At 44.6% G+C, this 26,564-nt stretch overlaps 1 protein-coding gene across 2 annotated transcripts in view; it reads left to right on the plus strand.

Annotated features, from left to right (window-relative positions):
* The window catches only part of Slco3a1 (solute carrier organic anion transporter family member 3A1), a 280,725-nt gene extending 260,435 nt beyond the window's left edge, over positions 1 to 20,290 (plus strand). Inside the window, exons 10-11 of one of the 2 annotated variants that reach the window (XM_032893408.1) lie at positions 11,040 to 11,282; positions 19,625 to 20,290. In XM_032893408.1, the coding sequence (XP_032749299.1) occupies positions 11,040 to 11,282; positions 19,625 to 19,707 (326 nt within the window). In that variant the 3' untranslated portion in view covers positions 19,708 to 20,290. Of the gene's footprint in view, positions 1 to 11,039; positions 12,349 to 19,624 lie in introns of those variants that run through there. The other variant, XM_032893407.1, reaches the window with a different exon arrangement.
* Positions 20,291 to 26,564: the final 6,274 nt, after the last annotated feature.

Consider the following 26,564-nt stretch of genomic DNA (forward strand, 5'->3'; position numbering starts at 1 on the left):
CAGTCTGTGTGTGTTTTGATACACAGGAGTGTCTTTGTCTTACTTTTGCTCCATGGGAAGTAGACATACATAGATGTGGAGATGCCCCAGATGAAAAACATTGAGCTGTCTTCAAATTACAGCTACAGCATGTGGGTGTTTCTGGGAAGCTGTGATAGCTTGAAAGCTTGTACTACCATAGATATAATTATACAGATTGTTTTTCCTTTTATCACTGGAAATGTGGACAGATGTATTATCACATCCCCCGCCCTCAGTGGTCAAGCAACTGGAGAAATAGGTAGGCATGAAATACCAACAAGTTAAAGAGCCTCCTGTTGGAAAGTGGTGGACCCATTCCTCAGGTAGTTACCCAGAAAAATGACATTTACCAAGCCCCTTCAGTGTCCTGAGCTCCCAGACGATATCAAAGTAGGCTACCCCATATCATGGCTAAAAAGGAAGTGGATGTTCACCCTCATCTTTATAGTTACTGTAGAGGTCTCTACATCTCTAATCCGTATTAACTCTAGGCACAGCCTACAACATCAGGGCTAGAGAAATGTCTTGGTCAATACAGTGCTTGCCTCACAAGAATGAGGACCTGTGTTTAGATATCCTGAGTCCACATAAGAAGCTAGGTGCCAGTGTTCATGTCACTAATCCCAAGAATGGTGGCCCAGGAGATAGAGATACGTGTGTCTATGGAACCACCAAGCCAGTGCCTAGCCGAGTGCTTCTCAATCTGTGGGCTGTGACCCCCTTTGGGTCACAGATGTGGTATATCAGGTCTCCTGCATATCAGATAGTTACTTTATGATTCATTAACAATAGCAAAATTTCACTCATGGAGTAACAACAAAAATAATATTGTGGATGAAGTCATCATAACACAAGGAACCATACGTAGTAAAGGGTTGCAGCATTGAGAAGGTTGAGAGCCACTGACCCAGCCAATGTGGAAAATGTTCAGGCCTATCAAACATCTCGAACAAATCAGGATAACTCAAACAAAATTTGGGAGGTGCCTGAGGTCCATACACAAGGATAGGTAGAACGATGGACGTGAAACACCGACAAGCTAGAAAGCCTTCTTTTGGAAAGGGGTGGAACAATTCCACAGGTTGTTATGCAACAAGCTAGCATTGACTGGGCACCTCCAGTGTTTTGAGCTCCCAAGCCATAGCAAGATGCATACACACATCTACGCAAAAAGAGTGTCCTTCTTAATAATCTCGATAGTAGAAACAATAAGTTATTTCTGAGAATTATAGGATAATTGGAGACAAAACCACAACTGAGGTATCATAAGACAATTCACTTAAGGTAATCCCTTTCCACTCTGAAGTTGATCCAGAATCTTGTCTTTCTGCTTCAGGAAAAGGAGTACCATCGGGAACAGGGATTTTTCCATTTCTGTGCCTGTAAGCCCTAGCAAGAGATAACTTTATCATCATGGCCCATTATACACATGCATATGCATAGATCCAGCTGAAACAAAAACTTAGTACCTTCAGTATGTACAACACATTCTGATATTTTCTATTCTGCTCCATGCTTTCTGCAGAATTGGTCATGACCCAGCATATTGATTCTGTGGCCCATTATGGGTCACAAATCAGTTTGGAAAACCCTGTGCTGGGAGGATATGACACTATCTCATCTTTTAATTAAAAGCAGCTTAGCTGAGAAGTCTTGGCATCTGGCCTAATTCCATCTCATCCAGCACCCAGTAAGATTAACGGCCATTATTTTTAATGCAAGGCCAATGAATAAATCAGATACCATGACACTGCCAACCCTCATGGTGCCCCATGTGGGTAATGGGAATACAATGGGGACACTGAAATTGAGTGTGACATGATCTGTGATGGAGCCTGCACTGGTGTAGCAGTAACTTGGGGAAGGGCCACCTAAGTTTGCTTTGGGATTCACGCACGATGTCCTGAACAGAGAATAAGCCAGTGTTATGAAGATATACAGGAAGAAGAAAGAGTGATTTAGACAAGAGAATTTACAGGGATAAGGCTTACATGCTGCAAAGAACCCCTTGAAACAAGCGGGGTGAGACAGAAGCAGCCACGTGGGGCCTATGAAAGTGGTGAGCTAGGAACTTGGTGAGAAAGTTCTCCTGCCCCATGGGTAGCTTTGACCTTTATCTTTAAGGCAAGTAGAAGCTGCTATTAGGTACCAAGAGAGGAACAAGATCCACTGTGTATTTCAGAAAGGGATGTTGTCTAGGGACTGAACAAGGTACAGCCAATCAGAGTTCAGAGAGGGGATCACATTGAGAGGGTAGAGATAAAATTTAATGAGGAAGGGCCTTCATGGATTGGTCTCTGAATTGAATTCAGCTGTCTCTCCACCTCTACAAGTTTCAAAGAGACAAATTAAAAGATACCTTATTTTTCATTTTCATTAAAGATAAAAACCAGAGTGTGTATACTGAGAATGTCCATGCTGACTTTTCACGTCACTACTTAAGCAATAACAGTATGAGCTTCTTGGTATAATATTTATATTGTATTGGGCATCTCAGCCAACCCAGGAATGGTTTGCAGTATTCAGGAATATGGGTTGAGATAGGCAGATGAGCTAAGGGGCAGGTGGGGAGTCACACGGACCGTGTCTGGGCTGTTCTAGGACAACAAAAGAATCGTTCTGTGTCTGAATCATATGTGGCTTTTGAGCCACTGGGAACACAGGTGTATGGACTGTTTTATTTAACTTGTTTTGGTTTTAATTTAAGTAGCAACATGCGGCCAGTGGCTGTCATAGTCAGCAAGGATGTATAAGGGTGAGATGTTGATACATTGGGGCAGAAAGAAATAGGTTAGCATAAAGACCACACTGGGATACAGATAGGGTGGAGAAAACTTCCAGGGTCCATAAACCAAGGTAACATTGGTTTCCTGTGTTACTTTAGACACTAATGGAAAAGAACTGACAGATAGAGCGAGCATCTCAGTGGCACTGGCTGATGACGAGAGCTTCCCTAGTAGCCCTACAGCAGAAGTAAGTTTGAAGCTGATGGTATCAGTAGTGGCTGAGGGGCAAGGAAAGCAGAGCAAAGAAACTGAGGATGGTAGGTCAAGAGGTCAAGGGCGTAGCATGCTCGAAGCCCTGGCTTTGATCCCCAGCCGCACATAAAAGCAGGCACGATGATGTAGTTTCAGAAAGAAGAGGGCAGGGGTAGGAGGGTCAGACGTTCAAGGCCATCCATGTGTACTTAGGAAGCCTGGGCTCTATGAGACCATCTTTAAAAAAGAATGAAGCTAGCAACCAGAGTGAAGCTAGCCTGATTGATGGTAGTGCCTGGGCTGAGTAAAGGAAGTGACGAAGAGATACGGAATAATGAGAACTTGATGGAACAGGACCAGAGGACCCAGCTGTACGTAGTCAACAAGGAGAGACTACTTGGAAGCTGTGGCCGTAGCTGCTGTATCTAATTTTAAGATCTAGAGGTGCTGAGATACCACAAGCCGTGAGGCATGGCTGGCCAGAGAGAAACATAGTGAACCACCTCAGCCCTGAGAACAAGTTGTTGAAAGGCCGGAGTGTGGTAACCCATGTCCAGTTCATGTCACCCAGGTTGGTAACAGAAGTGGAATGGAAGGAGGCCACAGAGTTGGAGGAGGGTGGAAACCTAAGAAGGAACTGGATGCTCCCTCAGTAGAATTCCTGACCTGGTGAATCTCTCCTCTTCCCTCCTATTGCAAATGGACTGATCACTGGTTTTCTGTCTGGGGTTTAGGTCAACCAGGGGTCTGATCAAGAATCTCAATCCTGGGGCTGGGGGTGTCGTTCAGTGGTGGAGTGCTTACTCGCAAACAGATTTGACTCTTCAGCCTTGCTAAAGCACAAAGTAAATTGTCCCTGGGGTCAACTCCTGCCATGGATGTCCCATCGACTCACACACCTAGAAGCAAACAGTTGTACTGAGGTCCTCTCTAGTGCAAAGGCTAAGATGAGCCAGAGACACAGTCCTGCTCTTAGGGTCTGGGAGCAGGAATGACGCGGTGAGGGGAAGGTTTACTGTGAGCAGAGTTACAAAACACCTTGATTTTCAAGGAGAAAGATTCCACTCAGCTGTGGGACAGAGCAGATCTCCGATGGAAGCATGGAAGCACACTCGGTGGTCTGAGGAAGGGAGAGCAGCCTGGGGGCAAGGCTGGCAGGAAGCAGAGTGGTCTGTGGTCAATGTGATATCAATAAGTGGTCAATAAGGCCAGGTAAGAGACATGGAATCCACAACACAGACGGTAGGAGGAGCCTCTAGAGCCTGGTTGACCGCAGCCGATGCCTAACAACTCTTTGTGGATTAAACAGGATCAAAGGCATCAAGGTGGGGCTGGGGAGACTATGGTTCAATTGGTAAAGTGTTTGTTGCACACGTCTAAGGACCGGAATTGGGAATGCCCAGAACCCATGGAAAAAAATGTATAATCCCAAATCTCAGGAGGCAGAGATAGGAGGATCGTGGTTTGCTAGCCAGCCAGCCAGTGAGAAACCTTGTCCCAAAAGTAATGCAAAGAACAACTAATGAGTCAAGCACACACACACACACACACACACACACACACACACACACACACACACACACACACACACAGTGTGCTGATTAGGACTAAAACAGAAGCCCTGAAAGGCAGCGACCCATGAGAGCCAGGGAGTGGAGAAGATGTCTGTTAAGCCACCTCCCTGTCTCTGAAGCCAGCCAAGTAGATCTGAGTAAAGAATGAGAGGACCGAGATGACTTTGGGGTTTAAATTTGAGTCCTATGATTCTGGGAAGCCCTGAGTGGGCCAACAGAACAGAGTGGTGTCTCTAAGGTACTGAGAAAAACAGGCTGGACTCCATCACGAAGTCTCTGCGCACAGACTACCATGCTTAGTTTGACAGCGCTAACCTGCTAGGCAAACAGCACCGGACAGTACTTCCTGTGCATGTGTTTGCTGGTTCATTCCTGGGCAGCCCATCCTTGGGGTTTAGGTCATGTCCCTGAATCAGGAATGACTCCAGAAAGATATTTGTTAGAAAGCTGAGGCAGATCTTTATGGTTGAGCTCCATCTCTGAAATAGTCCGGAATAGAATACAGTATAAGGCAAATGAAAACCCATTAGCTCATGCCTTATTAGAAAACGTAAGCACAGTGCACTCAAGGACCCCGTGTGGGCAGGAGCAGGATTTGCTGTTGGGAAACTGGGAGGACTTTCCCACTCACCACTGTTCCGTTTAATCCACAAAGAGTCGTTAGGCACCAGCTACACACCAGGTTCTAGAGGCCCCTCCTACTGTCTGCATAAAGACTCCACAGCTCTTATCTGGCCTAAGGTGGTATCACATTGACCACAGATCCCTCTGCAGCCAGGTACGCCTCAGTGTGACTCAGCGTGGGCTCTTCTCAGCCAATCCTGTCCAGGTGGCCTTTGGCAGGCTATGTAAGCTCTGGAGCCTTTCAGACTTTATAACAAAGGGGCCAGGAATGAAGTGAGGAGGCAGGAGCTCCTGACTTCTCAAAATTAAGAAAAGTGAATGGCTGGTGTCCCTGGAAAGCACCGGCCTAGTCAACAGTGCTGGTATCTTTCTTGGCATGGCTGAAGGAGAGAAATGCATCAATCTTTTCAGGAGAATACAGCTTTTGACATTCCCCTCTAGCTGGAGCTGGCTGTGACCATAATTGCTCCAGGTTGAATAGAGAGTCCAGAGTAAATACAAGTCTTGGCAGGTAAGCTGGGGAGGAACCATTATTTTCTAAATGTAAATGGCACCGTCATTTTCAGCCTCCTTTTTGTCCTGTAAAGGAACATGGATTTATTTTTCTCACAAAAGCCTTTCAATTCACCTTTCAAGTTGATTCCAAAGAATATGAATAGGTCTTGTCTTTTCAACCATGGGAGTGAATGAAGAAGCCAAGATGCAGGGCCCTGAGGGTTAATCTATGTTAATAGATTTCAGGAAAACAGAGACGGTTTCCTTAAGCAGCATAACACTTTTTGCTCACACACACAATGTGTGTGTGTTGTGTGTGTGTATGGATGTGTGTGTTTACAGATATATGATGCATATGCACTGATGCATGTGCATATATATATATATATATATATATATATATATATATCATACAGGTACCTAAGTATATATGTATAGCTGTGCATATATATATATATATATGTGCATGTGAGCTACAGTATAAGGAAGATTTCATCCTTTTGATATTTTGTGAAGTAGCAAGTACCATTGAACTTACCATATACCTTGCCAGCACATGGCTGGGCCCTGCTGAGGCGTGTTTCACACACAGGTTTTTGCCCGGGAGACACAAAGGGAAGAGAGATGCTCTTCCAGATTCCAAGGAAGAGAGGAGTCTCCAGAACACATGATTTCTAACAAAATGTTCCGCCCTCAGCAGCCTGCCTCCTCATTCCTTCCCGAGTAAGAGTCTAGCAGAGTGAAGATGCTCAAACGAGAAGAGACACTGGTGGATACCTGGCCTCCCTTCTAGAGTCACCCGATTGTCCTCCATAGTAGACTAGCTCTTCAGAGGCGACCCACCAACTCTTGGCTTGAGAGGTTTTCTGTAACGTATTTATCCCCTTGGAGATGTTCACTAACCAAAGAGATTTAGGATAAAACCATAAAAAATAGGGTGAGAACTCGGTTTGGTGAGCGTTCTCTACCCATCCTTTCTCAATCAATGAACAAAAAATAACTCTACAATAAAGCATAATCTGGGGTCCGGGGAGATGGCTTAGTCCTTGAGGACCTGAGTTTTGATCCCCAGCTCCTGTGTAAAAGGCGGGCTTGGTGGCACTTGGGAGGCAGAGATAGGCTGATCTCTAGAACTCACTGGGCACGCCACCCAATCAACGACTCTTGGGTACAGTGAGAAACTTCGTGTCAAAAGGAAGGGGAGAGGGGTAAGGAAGCCTCCCAATGTCGATTCCTGCCCTTCATATCCACTCGAACGTAATCGCAGGCATGAGCACGTACACATGAAGTACAGTGCTACTTCGAGAAAGCATACGTACATGCCTGGTTTATAAAGTGGCTGAGATTCAGTGACCAAAGTCCCACAGCTCCCAAGTGACAGAGTTGCAAGGGAAATTTACTCCTTCACAGAGGGGACCTCTCTAGATGTGAGCTCCTTGACTGAAGAGGGAGGTGGCAGGGACAACAGATGACAAAGTGTCTCTTCTTCCTGCCAAGTGTCTGCAGCACTGCCCAGAGGCCGTGGGCCAGATACTGGAGAAGCCTGTACACAAACCGGGCTCCCAGTCTCTCCATTCGTTAGCAAGCCCAGGGGAGGAAGAGCTCTAGAGCTGGCGAAGATCCTTCCTGGGTGTTTCTGTCTCTTCACACTTCAAAACAGAGCTTCCTCAAGCCTAGCAGGAGGTACATAAACCGTTCTCTGTAACCCTGGAAGTCCCACATAAGAAGTCTAAAAAAATCCTCTTAAATTAATGAACTTCCAATTACAAGAAAAGTAAATGATGAGGTTGTGTTCTGTCCTCTTTCTCTGTACAATAGGAGAGGTTATGAGTTACGGAGGGAGTCATGGCGGATGGATGGAGCTGCACACCCTAGAGTGGTGGGGTGGTTAACTGACTGGTTACTAATAGCGTAGAAATCTCTCATGGTCTCTGGGTGAGCCAGCATCTTCTATGGACAGCTTGCTTTGGTTTTGGTTTTTGCTTTCTATTTAGTTCAATGGATTCATAAATACATCCAGAGAAATGACTGGGACTCTGACCAGGGACTGCTCAGGGGAGAGAATAGCAAAGACCTCCAAACAACAGGGTGAACTTCAGATCTGCATCTGTGTAGATCTGAATTTAAATTCTGATGATAGCTTAAAGTCCACCTTTGGGAGAGATTTACAAGTCAATAAAAGAGAAGAGTTTAATTTGACAAAAAGAAAGCTAATGCTTTATGCAAAAGTAGAAAGGAAATCTTGTGAAGGTTATTCTTTGGTTACTAATCTAACATTTACTCTAAGAATCTCACCTTAAGTCCCCGTGTAGGATGAATGTGTTAGCCGAAGTTCTGACCACATGAATAGGTCAGGCCCCTTGCAAAAACATTCACCTCATTTGTGCCCTAGATGGTGATGTTAGCTCCATCTTATATGGAGGTACTGAGAGATGATGTGAGCTGCCTTGGAGTTTTCAGCTCCCTATTTTTTTTTTTTAAAAAAGACAACTCTGTCATCTCTACGACCAGTGTTCTTTCAGATCTTGAGTAAAGCATGGAAGACTTTGATGGACACTTAGCTTTCTAAGTACTTGAAGATTTTTTCCTAGTTCTTTCAGGGACATCACTGACTACTAGGAGAACCTGAAAATAAGATAATATTGACACCTTTAAAGACAACTGAATATTAATATATCATATAATCATATATCACATATAAATAAAAGTTCTCATTCAGATGACCGTGAAGGAGTTAGTTGCATAATGAGTTTGAGCTTGAACAAACATTAACCAATGGCTTGCTTATACCCTAGATGTCCTGTGATGTGCTTAAATTATATTCCGATTTGCCAAACTTGCTGTTGTGTTCAGGAATCCATGTGTCATGGAGTAAGGAACACCTAAGTCTTTGTTCCTCCCTGTGGCAGAATTTTTCAACAGGATGCCCTTTGAGCAGAGTGCCCATCCATATTGGCTCTTCGCTGCTGAGTGAATAGTAGCTAGGGCAGAGGCTAATGACCTCAAGATTGGTCACAATAGGTAGAAAGAGCATTTGGGCATCTAATCACAAAATAAAACCACAAGAAACAGAAAAGGTGAGTGGCTTTACGCTGCCCCACTGTGCCGGAGAATAGGTCAAATCAGTGCCATTTAGCCACGGATCCATTCACATGTGCATCCGTTGCCATGGAAATCCCTCCATATTGGAGTGGGGAGAGCATGCTCCAGCTCAGCCAGTGGGGGAGACAAGAGCTCCTCAGCAGCCTCTGTGCCACTGGGAGTAAGGCAGGCATTTTTTCACTTTGCAGGAGCAAAGTCTGCACCAGCAGCAGAGAACAGCTTGTAGGGGATTCTGAGCTTACAATATTTATTAAATCAAGCTGCTTGAGGAGTTTAATGAGGATTCCAATAGAATCCATCTTGTAGGGTTTCTCTCTGGGGTAACAAGCAGCAGACTTAGGAGAAGGACCAAGACACCAAGACCTAGGAGCCAGTGCTCAACCAACTGCTCAGAACCAAGACTAATACAGGACACAGCAATCCATTCAGGTCTGTCCTAAAATAGGGAGATGCTGCATTGTCCATCCAGCTTTCTGACTCCCAGCCCCTCCTCAGCACACTTCTGTGGTATTAACTAAACATCTGAAGGACTTGTACTTCTGGCCCCTGTGGATTGACTTGGCAGATCTCTGAACCCCTAAGATGTGTGCTTGGCATGGAGAATACATCTGTTTTTCTGGACAAAGGATCAAATTCTCAGAAAGGCCTCCAGTGAAAGGTAAAGTTTGATCCAGGATGGACTCTGGGAGGAACTCTCCAGGGAGCCGGTAGACCAGTCCTACAGTCTCAGGATTGTCCCCTTCTAATTGCAGCCATCATGCCTCGCAATTGAGGTCTGTTGCTGAAGGTACTGGTGCCAGACTCCAGCCTCGGGGAATGCTAGAATTCCTGAACAATGAATATTTATTAATAACTTATTCATTTTCCCCATCCTACAAATAAAGCTTCACAAAACAGACCAGAACCACCTGGGATTTTTTTATTATTATTATTTTCAGTGCTGAGGATCAAACCTAAGGCTTATAGTTCATTTTCAAAATTCTAATGACCCGGGCTGGGACGCCATCTCCGTTGGTAAGGTGCTAGCCTTGTAAGCAGGGTCTGATTCTGACATTAAAACAAACAAGCAAACCAACAAAGCATTGCAATCCCAACACTGGGGAAGCAGCAGGGGCAGGAGAGTCTCTGGAGGTCCCTGGGCAGCCAACATAACTAAATTGGCAAGTTCCAAGACAGTCAGAAACCCTGTCTCATTAAAAAACGGAGAGATCCAGTCATACAGCCTTGATGGCTGACCTCCGGTTTCCACATGCACACATAAATAGGCACATAAAATGCTGATGACCGAGGCCAGGATGGGAGCAAGCACCTGTAATCCTGCTACACTAGATGCCCAAAAGGGAGACGCACATGAACCATGAATTTAAGAACAGGCCTGTACAACATAACAATGCCCCATTTGTAAAAAACAGAAAAAAAAGAACCATAATGACTGAGCTGTATCTCAAACACTGGGAATTTTAGGCCATCGGTTATTAGTCGAAGGAGGGTCAAACAGCCCCTGGGTGAAGGGATGAGAGCAGACAAATAAACCATCAGATTGCTGTGGACAGAGATGAAACTGGAGTTTCCGCCTCACCTCACATTTCTGATGATGGCTGTGGGTAACCAGCGTCAGCTCCACACGAAAAGAATGCACACCAGTTTAAGTACGGGACAAATAGCGACCATGAGTATGTTTGTCACATTTCTCATTTTAAACTATAGATGTCCGTTTATGTGCTCACACAGTATAACCCATTCACATTCTACTTCTAGTCCCCAATCCCTCCAGTATGGCAGCTCACGCAGCCCCCGCAAACCCCAGGCAGAAGGGCAGTGAGCAGAGCCACGGGGCCTCTTTGGCATTCCCTGTAGGAGGCTGACTCATACCAGCATGCCTTCAGGAATGACTTTATCCCTTCTCAGAATAACGACAGCTGTCAGTTACCTCGTGTTTACAGGTACCAGGCAAATGCACGCCCTCCCAAATAGTTCTCCATAGCAACCTAGGCGGCGGCGGGCACAAAGGGAGCAACCTAGGCAGCCGCGGGCACGAAGGGCTCCATGATTTTGTCTGGATGATGAAGGCAGAGCTGGGATTTGCTTTCCCACGGTTTGCACCACTGCACTATAGAACCAAGTGATCCAGCCTAGTCTCCCAGCAGTCGGGTAAACAGATGCACAGCCAGGGATAGAAACGCCTTCCTCTGCAGTGGACTATCTCCCAGACCCAGAGTTTTAAATGATCTCTTCCCTCTGACAGGTTTCATCCCCCCACCCCTCATCTTCGGGGCCGGCATCGACTCCACCTGTCTGTTCTGGAGCACCTTCTGCGGGGAACAGGGCGCCTGTGTCCTCTATGACAACGTGGTCTACAGATACCTGTACGTCAGCATCGCCATTGCACTCAAATCCTTCGCCTTCATCCTCTACACCACCACGTGGCAGTGCCTGCGGAAAAACTATAAACGCTACATCAAAAACCACGAGGGCGGGCTGAGCACCAGTGAGTTCTTTGCCTCTACTCTGACCCTAGACAATCTGGGGAGGGACCCTGTGCCCGCACACCAGACACATAGGACAAAATTTATCTATAACCTGGAAGACCATGAGTGGTGTGAAAACATGGAATCCGTTTTATAGTGACTACAGGAGGGCTGAACTCTGTATTTGTGAACAAATTGTCATTTTTTTTTTCTTAAAAAAAAAAAGGAAAAGAAAAGAAAGAAAAAATGGTTTTGAAAACAGACATGCACACTCACACACGTACATGCTCACACGCACACAGGCATAGACATAAGACCTTTGTCCTTTTTCTAAAAACTCAGAGCCAGTCAGGATTCAGAATAAAGAGAGGATGGGCTGGCCCTGGAGGACATGCACACTGCTGGGCTCAGAATCTGCTTGGAAGGCACCTCATGGTTTTCACGATGCCGACCGCTACAAGCAAGAGGCACTGCCAAAATTCAGGGAACACTTGTGGCCAGCTTGGAGGACGGACATGTCTGGATATGCATACACATACAAAAAAAAGGCATTAACAAACGAGTCTACTAAAGTCACAAGTTCAAGTTGAAAACATTGCCAGATTAAGCACTAGAGACACCCTCTCCCTCCAGTGGGGAGTGTGTTGGGGGGTTACAGGTTGGAGGGGTAGGAGCCCCACTCCTCTTTCCAACTTTTGCAATATGGGTCACTGTGTAGACCACTCACAAAGTCTACATGTGGTTCGAGCCCCCAGAGTTCTCTAAGAGATACTGATGGGTGATCCGCACTGGAGTCTGTGGTTGGCACCTCTCACCAGCTCCATTTCCATGTTCAAGACTGAGGGCCCAAGGGGGAGCTGGGTGGGGAGCATGTACCTCCCCACCTCCTAACACCTCCTCCCTACCAGCCCCACAGTGTGACCTCAGGAAGCTGTGGGCCTCACCTGGCTATGACTGACCCGCTCAGAGCCGGTGAGCGCCAATATAGCCCATGTCATTTGCTTACATTTGCCAAACATTTTGCCATTTTTTTTTCAAAAACAACAACAAAAATACAAAGTGTACGAATTTCCAACTGTTGTGTGTATAATCCTCTAATACTATTTTTAACTGCTTCTAGAATCTGTGTTAACCCTTCAGTCACTAACAAAGCTTTTACTTCTCTCCTTTTTTAATGCACCAAAAATATAAAGTGATTCAAGGGATGCAATTAATCTATTGTAATTTTTATCCTCATTCTAATACAGTGAAACAAAACAAAACAAAACCCAATGTGGTATAAGAAAAAGATACTCTGGAAAGAGTGTAAATGCATCTTTAAAGTAATGACATTTGAGATAACGGGATAATGTGACAAGTTGCAAATCTGCCTTCTGGCTTTACTCCCCATGATGATGTTACTGTCACAAGAAGCGCTTTTATATTCATGCTTCAGGTCCAGTGGGCATTCCTTTTAGCCTGTGAAGGAAACTCACACAAATGTGGGTTTGTGAGGATGGGAGCCGTGCTCCTGGGGGTAGGAGAGAGAGGGTATGTGGTACCTGCCTGCAGCTGTTGAGTCAGCCGTGATACCTGTGATCATAAACCCACAAGCTCCTAAGTGATCACACGTCCAGCCCATGGAAATGTTAATGACAGGTCCCTGGTCAATCCTGAACGCTGTGCATTGAAAGTGGCTAAACCTCAGAGCATTGCCTTGTCATTTGAGACGAGAGTCATATGGGGGGAAACTCTTGCACCAGCACTCTTAAGACAATGTGGCCCCTCTTGTCAGGGGCTTGGTCAGATGGGGGTACATACATGCCTAGCACAGAGCTCAGTCAGTTCACCCTTCATGACTCTTCGTTGACCCTTTTTGTAGACAAAGTACTAAAGTGGACAAAGGAGCCTTGGTTTCATTTTCCATCTTAAAATCCACTTACAGCTCACCTGAAGCAATGAAAAGAATAAGACCAGAAGAAGAAAGACAGGGAGGGATTAACGCCATGTTTTTAACAGATAGTATGAATGGGGAGGTCTGAGTAATAGTCCCAAAGAAGAGGGACATCAAGCAAAGACAACCAAGACAATGGCTGTGTGGCACTATGGCTGTGGTTGGCCACCTCATTCAGGGTGCTTCTGAAACAGGCCTTCCATTGATCTACCTAGAGTTAGTCTATCCTTGTTCATGAACACAGGGTGCTCATCAATACCATAAGTAGGAAAGGGGGAATGGTTCTCTAACCAGTTTGTAAGGTGACATTGTTTGTTGCTCTGAAGGCTTTGGTCACACTCCCAACAGGTTTTGGTTCAGCCTTGTTTTCAAAATGAATGGCTAATGGGTTAGTGCCCTCTTTATACTGTTGTGTGTCTTTCCAAACTGAGGCCCTGGGATGTATACTTTGTTTCATGAGATGATTTGCTTTTTTGGAAAAAAAATGATTTTTAAGCTCTTTGTATCTTGGATTTTTTTCCCCTAAAATGTTCTTAAAGATAACAATAGAATCCAACTCCAGGGCTCACTTTTATCAACAGATATTTATAAATTTAAAATCTCCCTGTGGCAAAATGATTTCAATGAATGTTGTGCTCTCTTTCAATTTTTCAATTTTTCCCATGTACGACAAAAAAGGAAAATCCAATCTACTTTTCTCTTTTGATATACATGCCCCACTGTGAATCCAAGGCTAGATCCAGTCCCTCGGTTGTCTGCTTGGTTGTGAGTGGTATTCTAGATGAAAACTGTCCCGGTAAAATCTCCCTTGAACATACAGAGAGCAAACCAGGGATGGATGGAGAAGAACGATGAAATGAATGCTGGAGTGCTCTCTTCTGCAGTCGCCTTCTCTATCATCTTAGCTGAATGCACCCAAGGATGGATGTAAAGGTCTCTGCTGCAACCTTTGACAGATCGTTGTTACTCACGCATGTAGGCCAAGCAGGTTTTATGCTTTGTACCTGTGTTGCTTCCCACATGTGGGAAACAGGCTTTTCTTCCTTCTGTTGAGATTCTGTGCTGTCAGGGAACACCTGTGCCTCTGTTCCTCACTTCCCACCTCCACAAGGGAGGCCATGAAGCTCTGATACCCTGGGGGGTAATAACGAAGCTACGGGATGCTCAGATTTTCCTCACAGCTAATAAAGAGCAAGAGAATCCATCTTCTTCTGTTCCCCTAAGGACCCTGCTGCTACTGCTTAACAGCAAAATAATAAAGGCAGCCAAGAGCTCCCGAGGAGCCATTTGAGAGTTAGCATCTTCTGAGCAGGAAGGAGGGTATGGTTCTCGCTAACAATCCTTTCTTTTTCTCTACCTCACAGCCGGTTAGCTGCTCTGGGGATGACCTTTCAAGGAGGGGTGTTGTGGTATCTGTCCTTTCAGATCCCCAGATCCAGAAATGCCCTGGAGTTTCTCCCCACACTGTAGAAAGGTTTGTAGGCCTGAGGCAGTCTACAAGAATGTCCTACACAAGGACACCCAACCAGACTGTCACTAGAAGGTAGTCATGCTGCCCCTAGGGGCTTTTCCTAAGATTCTGATGTGATTACTAGTCCATCCTCTCCAGTAGCTTCCAGTGGAGACATTATAAAGGAACCCAGAAAGTGTAAGTACATGTGTGGGCTCACAGACAAATGCTCTGAGGAGACAAAGTAGATGGCCAGCCAACAGTCTGTCCATCTGGCTTTCTTGCAATATGCTGCTTCTGGTCCTGGGGAAGAGTGGTTTCCTCATCAACTAGGGCTTGCCAACCATGGGATGTATCATGAGATGTCCCCATGGGATGTGTCATAAGATTTCTGTGAAAGTCTTGAAAAAGGTATTCAGTAGCACAGAATAATAAATATCAGTATGTAGAAATCATCTGTCTGATCTCACAGTCCAGAAAGAAGGACATGGAACAGAACAAGCTGCCCTTGCTGTTTATTGGAAGCTGCTGTCTTTTTTGCTGTGTTAGGTTTGGTTATGGTGAGCCAGGAGACCCAAGTGTGCAGCTTCTCACTCGAACAGATGGAAGGTATTTATTTTCTGGCTTTTGCTGTTCTTACCTGATTGTTTTGATGCATGGGACAGTCAGTTATCTGGCCAGAAAATCAGGGACAGCACCAAACAGTAGGGTTTTCATTGTTCCTCTAGGTTTTCTTCAATACAGTTAACCTTAATCTTTTAAGTTAAGAATCCAGGTCAAATACCTAAGAGGCACCAAGTTTTCCAAGAGAGAGTGATAGTGAAATAAAATCTGGTTTAGGAAATTCCTTTGAGAGCCAAACCCAGTCCCTGTCCGCCTGCCCTTTTCTCCTTCTAATTTGCTGCATTCACCCAATTCTGTGCCAGGAACAAAAACCTGATGTTATAGACAACTAACCCAAAATGGCAGACTGTGGATCCCCGCCCTTTTAGAGTATTATTGTCACTCAAGAGCCAGTTGGAAGACATTCTCACTGGCAAGACAAACGAGGGACATTGTTGCTGTTGTTCACAAGGCTTCGCCAGGGGTCGCTCCTTTGTGTTACACTGGAGCCCATCACTCCAATCTGTCTCCTCTGCTTTTGGGGCATGTGGAGAACCTCAAGCTACAATACGTCATGGAGGGACCACCATGGCTTAGCATACGGACCGTGGAAAATTCAGACAAACAAAGATGGTGCTGTAACTCCAGGGGTGTTTGCTTACCTCAAAAGAGAAGACAAAGAGTTCCTACTTCCCAGAGGCCATCTCTGATAGCAGAATTTTTCATTGCAGTGTTTCTTTTCTTCAAGGATGTGGCTTTGAACATGAGCTAGTCATCCTTGTATCTAAAATGTTGGGCTGGGCATTGTCCAGACTAGGTACCTAGCCCCTTCTCCTTCAAGAGCTCACAACTCAGTGAACTGGACAGACTGGTATACAAACAAATCATCGAAAGAGCATTCCCAGCCAGGTTCTCTCTGGATGTGAGAGCTGACTCAGAGCTTACTCACAGCAGTAGCAAGCTTTGATCGAGAGCCGTAATAATCAGGGAGAGAGGAAAAGAAGGTAGGGTTCTCAATACCAAATAACAGTGAGTTTCTTCCAAGTGGGTAGTAAGAAGACAAAGAAGAAAGTCACCCCTACCACCACTCACAGAACCACCAAAGCAGGGCAACACATTACTCTTCTGTGGGATTATCTAGTAAAATAATTAAAGCCTTGTAGGCCATCAGACTGTCAAAACTACTTACCCTGATGGTGTCACCTAAGATCTGCTCCAAGCAAAAAATGAGCAAATGCCTGGGCTGGGTACCAACAAAGCTTTATTTACAAAGAGAGTGAGTGGCCGAAGTGCCAGCCATGGTGTACTGAGGCAATACTGTCTTAGAGATACCAACAGGTCAGCATAGGTTGGGAAGATCTGGCACCTAAATCTTGGTCATAGCGTTGGCTGAGTCATTTCTCCAAAGGGTCCTGGAGTAGGTGTCTGTCAACCCTGATGTCCCTAAACAAAGAAGTCTGCTTCAAGTATCTCACTTGTTTCCAAAAAAGGGAAAGTGTCTTTTTGGTGTCAGACTTGGTAGTTTAAGGCAACCTCGCTTTTTTTCTTGGGTGCAATAGAGATTTTTAAACTACAGAACCTGCCCTCCCTTCCATTCTGACACTTGGCATTTCAAATAGAATGATCAAATTCTCCCCCACCCCTTAAAGATAGATACAAACACATGAAGGAGAAATATAGGAAGCAGGAAAAGAGGTGTGAATCCAGATACTAAATAGAGCTTGAAACCCTTTCCCTCTTCAGCACCGACATAAAACAATGGCCCTCTAGAGCTAATCAATCTGTCAGGTAGAATACTTGGTAAGCACTAGTGATGGCTAGTAATAGCAGCCACTAACATTTATCAGTGCTTACCTAGAACTAACTGCTGGGCTGAGCTGATTACACGCATGAACACATTGAATCCTCATGCTAACCCTGTGAGGCAGGAGCTATTGCTATTTTACAGGGGAGGAAAATGTGACTTGGAAGCATTCAGAATTGGCTCAAGGTCATGGGAAGAGATGGGACTCACACCCAAGTCTATGAGTCCAAAGTGCCTGTTGGCCACCATGATAAATACTCCCTCCCTACCAAGCAAGGTATGAGGGAGCCTTCCCTGCCTCCAGGAAATGCCTGTCCTCAAAGTCTCTAGCACAAATGAACCGGAAGCCTCACATTCTTCGTGTGCTCCCAGGACAGGAAGCAGAACACAGTGGCAACTGCCATCTGCCGAAAGTGTTGGCTCTCCCTCCGTTAGCCATTTTCTTTATCCCTGATCTCAGTAGTCTATTTAGATACAGTGTTCCACCAAAGATGCTCAGGGAAGAGGAAAAAGAGAGAAACGTATCAAGAGCCCTAGAGGCTCTTCTCAGTACCAGACAGGAGTTCACATCCCCTAACTCCTATGAGATACCATAGCACCCATCTCCTATACCCCTGAGCCAGGGGCTTCAAACTTGCTAAATATTGACGACATCTTTCTTTCCAGATTGCAGGCTTTGAGACGCTGAGTCCCAAGACATTTCCATTTTTTATAATCACAGCTCAAGTCGACAATCAGGGGTTGATAATAATCATACATTTTGAATATTTTTCCATAAGGTGGAAGTGATTATTATTTTTGCTATGAGCAAATGGAATAATGTAGCCAATTTTCTGGAGATGTGACATTCTGTAGGTTGAAATTTTTATGGTTTCCTTACTGTTTTTCTTAAGTTCAAGCTAATCAAATGGAAGGTGGCTCTCGTGGAGATAAATTGGGCAAGAAAGTTTGATTTATAATCTAAGGCCATAAAATGAAGCAGGGCTGTGCAATGCAGGGAGCTCAGTGTAAGAAGAGCAAAATTAAAGCAGCTTGAGCTTAATCCAGCAGCTCAAAGTGGGGGAGGGGTTGGGAGTTCTTGTTTATTAAGCCTGCAAACCTCATGCCTGGGTCTGAGAATGCAGAATCCCAGTTGACCCCAGCAACCCTCTTATCCTTCCCTGACAGGTAAGTCTTTCCCCGTCTCTTTATAGATCAGACAAGAAAAGCCCAGAAAATTCAAGTTTTCCAATGTCCCTAGCTAGTTAGGTCATCAAATGTCAGTACCAGGTCTCCATAATTCCTGAACTGGAGCTCTTTCCAGCCCAGCACACAACTGCCAAAGTGAGAACTTGGAAGCCAACAGAATATCCATCTGTGTACCAATAGCATGTTGGTAGTGGAGGGATGGAACTGTCCCACTCCCACTGAAGAGTCAATAGTTTCTCAGAGAAATGAGCCAAAACTACAAGACCTCTGCAAAATGTTGCCTGCAAACACAGGACCATAAAATGAGAAAAGCTGTTCTGCTCTAACGATTACCAGTAGAAACCTTTCAAAGCCTTCTTCCTTCCCTCTTAACCATAGCAAACCCTTCCCAGCCAGTTGTACTGAGTAAGAAGCAACTTCAGCTCTCATTTCTGCCCTGCCCCCAAAGAGTGATGCTAACCCATATGCATATTTTCTTCATCCCATCCTTCTTCTGGCTTCTTTGAAGAGAGGTGGCATTCTGACATGCTATTTTTTTTAAAAAAAATTATCTGGAGAATTCTTCTCTGATGGACTCTAAGAATATGAGCCTTCCAAAAGGTCAAACACAGAACATGGGCTTCTTCCTCTCCAGCTTCTAAACACCAAGGAAAGTCTCTTGCCTTTTAAACTGCCAGGTCAAAGCCAAAAGAGGACAGATCAATAACCAGGGAATGTTGTAGTCTCCCCAAACCTGTCACTGAACAAGAGACCCATATGTCACCATGAATTAGCTTTGCATGGCTTACAGATTGTCCTAGGGGTGAATTAAACTGTTAATGCTTTTTACATAAAACCACAGCATCATTTACAGAGGTGTGACCTGGGCTGAGCCCAGGTTCCAGCCAAGAGATTGTTTAACTTGCCATGCAGTGACTGTCTGTGGATGAATGGAAAGTGGTCCCGAATGCTAAAGGAGAAAGCGTGGCTGTGATTCAAGTGGTTTTCCCTGGCACTCAGCCTCCTGTTTAATAGAGACATAAGGTGACACTTGGACTCCAAGTGACACTTGGACACAAAATCTATTGCTGGTGACTTGTGCAAAAGATAGATAAATAAAGGTTTGGGGGACAACCTTTGGGGTATAACTCATCCCCAAAGTGAATATTGATATGATACAGATAAATATGCTTCGAAAGACCCAGCCTTCCTAGAGGTCCTTGGGCTTCGAATCTTCTTTTGAGAGTGAGATGGAAAAGAGCTAACCCTTTACTGATGTGACTTCTGCTCATCGTTTTTGCTGGAAAGCCAAGAGGCTGTGATATAAGACTAATAGAGAGTAGGAAATGCAGAAAAGACCCATTTCTTTTTTCCTTTTGGCTTTTCTTCCCTCCTTCCCCTCTAGGCACAGAGTATCAAGACATTGAGACAGAGAAAACCTGCCCTGAGTCACAGTCGCCTTCAGAAGACTCCTTTGTGCGAAGCTGAGGTCTGCCCTCTTACAGCAGAGACCACCACCATCATCACTACCACCACCACCACCACCCACAGACCTCAAGGCCTGACAGCCCTGTGCTGTCCGGGAACCTAAGGGTTCCTATGTGGATTAACCGATAGGTGGTCCTTTGAGGCTTCAAGCACAGGCCTGTGACAAGGACTAAGGAGGTGGCATATGGTCAGCTGCCCTCCAAAGTGGGCATCAATCCTAAAGTGCAAGGTTGAAATCGATGGGCAAGTTTCCTTTGGCCGATCCCTCTTCTCGCTTCTGTGGGGACGGCTTTCTGACACGCTTTAGAAAACCCCCTCTGGGGATGCTTCTCTGACCAAACACTCTTAACCGTTCCAAAGAAATCAGCAGAGGCTGAGCTTTAGCAAAAAGGGTGTAAAAAAAAAATCCAGATTCCCAGAAGAGAGGAGGAAGAAAAGCACACACTTAATAGATTCTGAGCGCGCGCGGTAGTCAGTATTTTTGCAGCTTATATTTTCCAGATGAGCAGTTTAGAGATACATGATATAAAGTGTATACTGTACATTTGCTGAAATTATATTAAAAGCACTATTTTAATTCTTCCTCTGTCTCGCACTGTCATCTCTGTTACGCTGCCTGTGTCTCTGAGGGAAATGAGCTGAACCGGAGTGTGTTTCTAGCTGTGTGTATTCTATATTTATGGGCTTTGACGCGATCAAAAGAGCACAGGCTTTGGAGTCAAAACAGACCCAAATCCAATCCTCCTCGCAGCACTTGCTACTGATATGATGCTGGTCGAGTGATCTGACATGACAGAGCCTCGGTGTCATCTGGAAAGTGGGGACATTAATGGCTGCTTTAAAACAACTGTGTAGACTTCGCTGGAACTGCCTGTGAAGGCACTAAATGCAGTGTTCTGCGTGAAAAACGCCATGGCTGCTTCCACAACCTGAAGTTGGAATTGGATTCCACGGCCCTGATCCAGCTGCTGTGAGTACCTCAGTCCTCCTCCATCTGAGTCTCCCGCCATATAAACCTGGGAGAGGAAGAGAATATCCTCCCCTCAACACACCTGCATTGTTCAATACAGTCCATGATGGTCAATGGAAACTTAGTCTATAAACGAGCCTTGAACAGCTAGCCCTGGACCCCATGGCCTGCAAGGCTCTGACTTTATTCTCATTCAACCACAACCCCAGCATTCACTTCCCTTTCTCTGGATCTACATGTCTCACCCTGCGCAGAGCTGCAACTGCCTTCCTCTATCTTACCAAGCCTCTTCCCAGTAAGTTGGCTTTGCTTCCATATCCTTACTACTCGACTAGCTGAACTCTCACTTCCATGAGCAGGTTGGGAAGGTTGATCTTGCCTTTAATCTGCACCTTAGAGATGTTTCTGTCCCATGGTGCAATCACACTGGAGCTGTGGGGACAGATGCTTCCAGATCCAGTCTATTCATTGTTATCCAGCCAAGTGCTACGCTAACTGTTTCAATAGCATGGGGTTACCTCTGAATACTTACACACTTTCTTCATGCCACTGCAGCCTGGATCTCACTTCCATCTTGGTTATCCTTTGCTGTTGAGCTCACCCAAGAATCACAGCTTATCAGGCCAGCACTCCCTGAAGATGGTACCCATCTTATTCTTTCTTTATCCTTTCTCCTCTGCACCTTAGAGAAAAAGTGAGTTCATCCTTCCTTCAAGGCCCGATCACCAGAACAGTGGGTCCTTTGCACTCCTCTTTAGCATGCCCCAGTTATTTATGTGATTGTTTTTTATCTTCGTGGGCAACATGATTTATTCTATCCAGCATAAAAGTCCCAAGAAAATGCAATTTCAACAGCCTCTGCCTTGACACAGAAAGATACTGAATCAGCTGAAAAAAGTGGTTAGTGTTTTCTTCCTAAGGGAGCTGGCTTCACCTCTGAAAAGTCAATGGAGGCAGAGGAAGGCAGAGAGCTGCTGCTTAAGGTGTCAGCACATGTGGTCCCCCAGGGTGTTGCCGTTCAGTTCATTCATTTATTAGGGTTTTGATATTGTTTTGGTGGTGCTGCTGGGAAACTTACAGAAGAAATTCCCTGTCATTCATTTAATTTCTTAAAAACCAGTTTCTTATTTGTAGTCAGGAGATTAACACTTCGGAAGTTAATAATCCATGAGAGATCTAGTCACAGTGGTTGTTCAAAGAATTCAGAGAGGAGTTGGCTTAGATCAGACCCCAAAGACAATATCTTCTACATATCCTATCAGCATGGGTGACCATGGTCTAGAACCAAATACGCATTCATCCATCATCATGAGGTTCAATTCTACCTTTGCCTCAGTGTGCTATTCGTATGCATAGAGTTTCATTCAACTAGATTCAAAGCAGGTTCATTGTTTGGCTTCAACTGGACTCATAGCCACTTGTGCAGCCATTTTGTCAGAGCTGTTTTCTTGTTTTACTTAAATAACTTCTATAAAACTGTTTCTGTGGCACTTATTCTTGTCTACAGTTATAGAGGCAGAGAGTGGCTTCCTTTCTGGAATCTTTGAAAAATGCCATAACCTTCCTGGGTATCTCTAACCATGGCATCCCCAAGCATGTATTCATCAGAGACCATTTCCTGTCTTCCATATTCCTCATGTGATAGTTAAGAGGTGAAATAGGAAAACCACTAAGAACACAAAAGCAGAGTGACAAGTGCAAGAGTCCCTGTGTCCAACACACAGCATAGCCCCATGGCCTTGACCTTGATGTGACTGAAGTCCTTGTCTACAAAGGGGAGGGAGCATTTTCCTGTGAAGCTTCTCCGTGTTCCATGGCAGCAAGGACCCACAAGTACAAAGTCTACTCAGTGACATGGAAGTGGAGAGCCTCTCATTTAGACTTCACACCCCTCCACTTAGCATCCTTCTATCTTACCCTTCAGGTTCTTTGGGGAATTATTCTGCATTTGGTGTATTACACCGCCATACAGAAATCGATGTTCAAGGTTGGTTTAAAAGAAGGAGGAGTGGAAGCAGGAGGAAGAGGAGGTGAAGAATGACCCAAAGAAAATGTCAATTGCTACTCCTCTTTCTAAAATCATCACTATCTACCTCTTCAAGCTGTATGCAAGCCAAGTTATATAACAGTATGCTACTGAAGGGGCATTCCTGCAAACTGGGACAGCGAAAACAAGATTTTTAGCTACTCCACAACTATGCCTGGAAACAAGACTTTAGAAGGAACAATTATTGGAAGGCATTTTCTCAGAATTTATCAGTGGATCAATCTTAGGGGGGGAAATCATCCAAAAAACTACTCAAGAGAAGAGATGCAAAATGAGATTCATGCAAGATTGGAGAAGGGACTTAATGAATACATAGAGATTCTCACCCTGATTGGTCTCACACTGTACGTGGTGTCCTGCACTCCCTGGAAATGTACCCTTGATGAGTAATTCTATTTCGATGTATCTCAGCATTAAAATCTGGGTAAAGGATCAACAAAACTCTGTAGAGGTCTCTGCACACAGTAGGCACTCTGCACTGGGAGAGCTGAGCTGCTCAGTGGAAAGTGTAGGTGACAGGTTGGTCTCCTGGCTCAGAAGCTTAGTACTTTCTCAGAGTAGTAAGCCAGGTTTTACTCAGAACCTTAGTCTCTATGTGGCTATGAAATAGAGAGGTGGCAGCGTACTTGATGGAGGCATTATGGGAAGTTTAGCCACATGTGGCCACAGTGTCCCTGTGGGGATCAAGATGTAATAAACTTCATGGTAAGCATCATCCTTAACCACCTAAATACAAATCAGCTGTGTGTACTATTTTACATGATCTACAGTATCTTCTCAGTAAATGTCTTAATTTCCATTATTTTTGCTTGATAAAAGTTTGCCGTTCCTGTGAAGACCTAATCCTACTCAGTTGAGAACCCCAGGTTCATTCCATTCACATGCACGCACACACACTTGCACATGCCCTGAGTGCAGGTTAGACCTGTGACTTGAGGTTCAGGAGTAGTAGTGAAGTTTGCATTTGCCCATTCCTACTTCTTCCCCACTCCTCCAAACATGGCTCCAGGAGGAGGTGTGGAAGCCAAAGAGACAGACAGTGGATATCACACTTGTGGCTATCACTAGCTATGATTAGTATGAGGGCAAGCGTTCCTTACATGGCCAAACTGAAGGAAGAGTCAATACCCAGGAGCTTGCTTTTTGGTTTGTTTTCTGATTCTTATTTTTTTGGTTTGTTCTTTGTTTTTGAGTAGCACCTCAAATGAACAGCCAAGGGCTTCATTCCTCTGCTGCAAGTGCCCACTCCTGCAATATGGTAAGCTGCTTCAAAGCCTCGTGTCTCTAATACATCCTCTGCCCTGACTAGTTGGAGTCTCAACTAGGTGGTAATCAAAACAGGGCCTTTCCCACTTGTGTGTGTAAGTCACATCCAAAGCTGTCCTTGCCTCTCTCTCTCTTTCCCATGGCCTCATGCCTCCAATGTCCTCCTGTACCACCCCATCCTAGCTGAATAGTGACAAGTCAGCCAGCCTGTGTGCTGGTGTGACCTGTAACCAATGTGCATACAGAGGAACTGTCGAAACAGTTGTTTTCTAGGCCCTGCCCCTCAAATACAGGGAGGGAAACTAGATAGTATTCCTCTTCATGGACATCGCACCTCTCCCATCCAAAAAATAAACATTAAAAAGACTTCTCATTCGTTTCTTCAAATCTTTATATGAGAATGGGAAGGAAGAGAATATGAGGAAGACATTAATAATGCCAAGTTTTCTGAAAAAAGGTCTCAAACTCAATCTCTCCCTCTCCCTCTCCCTCTCCCTCTCCCTCTCCCTCTCCCTCTCCTTCTCCTCCCTCTCCCCCCTCTCTCTGGATGCCTTTATAACACACTGAAAGAATCTAATGAGGCAGGGCAGCCAACAAATGATAGTAATGAGAGATGCCGCCACCTCAAGGGAAGCCTCTCAGATAAGCTGCACTGTCAGCTACATTGCACCTGGATGCTCTGCAACCTTTTCAACACCACTAATTATTACTGCATAGATCTGATCATTTCCTCAGAGCACATTCATCCGGGGCCTGGCACAAGGCCCTGTATTCTCTGAGACCTAAGGAGAGGTCTAAAAAGTCCCTGTCTCCAATAAGACTGTACCCTAGAATATGATAATTGAGCCTGAGCACAAGAAAAAGACTGTAAGAACCCTAAAGATCCAAGTGCTCCCACTGAGAGAGATGGGTGATGGGATTCCACAGAAGAGAGACACCCAGGTAGCTGGATGGCTAAATAAGATGTCTATCTCTAAGACATGGCGTATGTATCATTCAAGACCCATGTGTGATGTTCAGTGTCCCATGAAAATTGGTATCTGAACTCAGGTAGGGCCTGACTGAAAAAGTAACAGGACCTAAGGTGACAGTAGCAGTCTACTAAGCATGAGGATACTTTTAACTTTTGGATTACATCCATCTATATGTATGTGTTGAGCTCCTATGTATGGAGATAAGAGAACAACTTACAGGGGTCACTTCTGTCCTTCTAGTATGTGGGTATCAAGGACAAACTTCAATCAGTAGGCTTGGTGGCAAGCACCCATTTCCATCCTGAGCCATCTCACTGGTCCCCAGTATAAATTCTTTACAAAGCTCTGTCACCCATTTTATCCTCAGCAGCAGCATGTACAGATAGAACATTTTGTACCAGCCTGTAGGCATAGGCTTGAATCTTCATTCCCTCATCAGTGATGTCAAGGTCACTATGACCAGGGAGGGAAGCCTGTGGGGTTTCATGGGATAGCATACTTAAAGTACTTGGGACTAGATGTTACATCTAGAAAAATGTCCAAGAACTAAAAGATGGCTTCTCCCATTCGTACTTCCAGATCATCTGACCGAGGTAAAATTCAAACATGCCTAACTTACATGAGTAAATAATTATAACAGCAATTATCTCCCTCAGGACAATTATTTGCCATCACCATTTGCACCGACTCAAATTACATGCATAAGGAGCAGAATCACCCATTGGCAGATAAACGTAATTAAATTGCGAGAATGACATCCAGTGGCTGGCTGGATTAATAAAAGAAATGTATTCCCCAGAGATATTTAAGAATGCTTCTCCAAGCAGGATATTTCTTTTTAAGCTTGTCGTTTGAATTCAAATTATGTATTAATTCTTTCCCCCAAATCATCATGCATTCGGTCTTAGAAATAAATACCTCTAAAAAAAGCTATGCCTGTGACAATCAGCCACACACAGTCACAAATCCTCTTGATCTTTGGGTAACTGTGTAGATAAGGCAGAATTCTGAGTGAGAAAAACTCAGCAAATAAATATTTTATCTTGATGATGTGTTCCCTGATTTGAGTGAAGTAACCCAGACCCAAAAAAAAAAAAAAAAAAAAGACAGACACTGCATGTTTTCTCTTATGTGTGAAATGCTAGCTTTTAAGTTTCAGATATGCGTGCTTCAGTCCAAATAACCACGGAAGTTAGAAAGTTAAGTAAGGAGTCAGTGGGGAGGAAGGGATCTTCCAAAGGAGAAATAGACAACAGTGTTATAAAGAGAGAAGGGAGAACTAGATTGAGAATTGGATTTTAAACAGGATGTAAAAGAGTATTATATGTGTTATAGTATCCAAGAGCATAATAACCACGCAGAATTTAGAAACTTAGTTTATAAACTCTTTGAATTTCTCATGAATTCACAACAAAGGGTAATGATTAGCAGGATTCTTGTCTGTGAACTTGGAGTAAAATGGATGTTTTTCCTCCCAACGCCACCATTTTTCTTCTACTTAGGAACACAGGTCTAGGGCTGTATTTCTGAGTCCTTGTCTCCTGTTTATGGCTCTAAGTGCCACAAGAGGATTGGTATCTACTTGTCACATGAATTTTTA

The sequence above is a fragment of the Rattus rattus genome, chromosome 2 (genome assembly GCF_011064425.1).
Source record: "Rattus rattus isolate New Zealand chromosome 2, Rrattus_CSIRO_v1, whole genome shotgun sequence".
In the NCBI taxonomy this organism is placed as follows: Eukaryota; Metazoa; Chordata; class Mammalia; order Rodentia; family Muridae; genus Rattus; species Rattus rattus.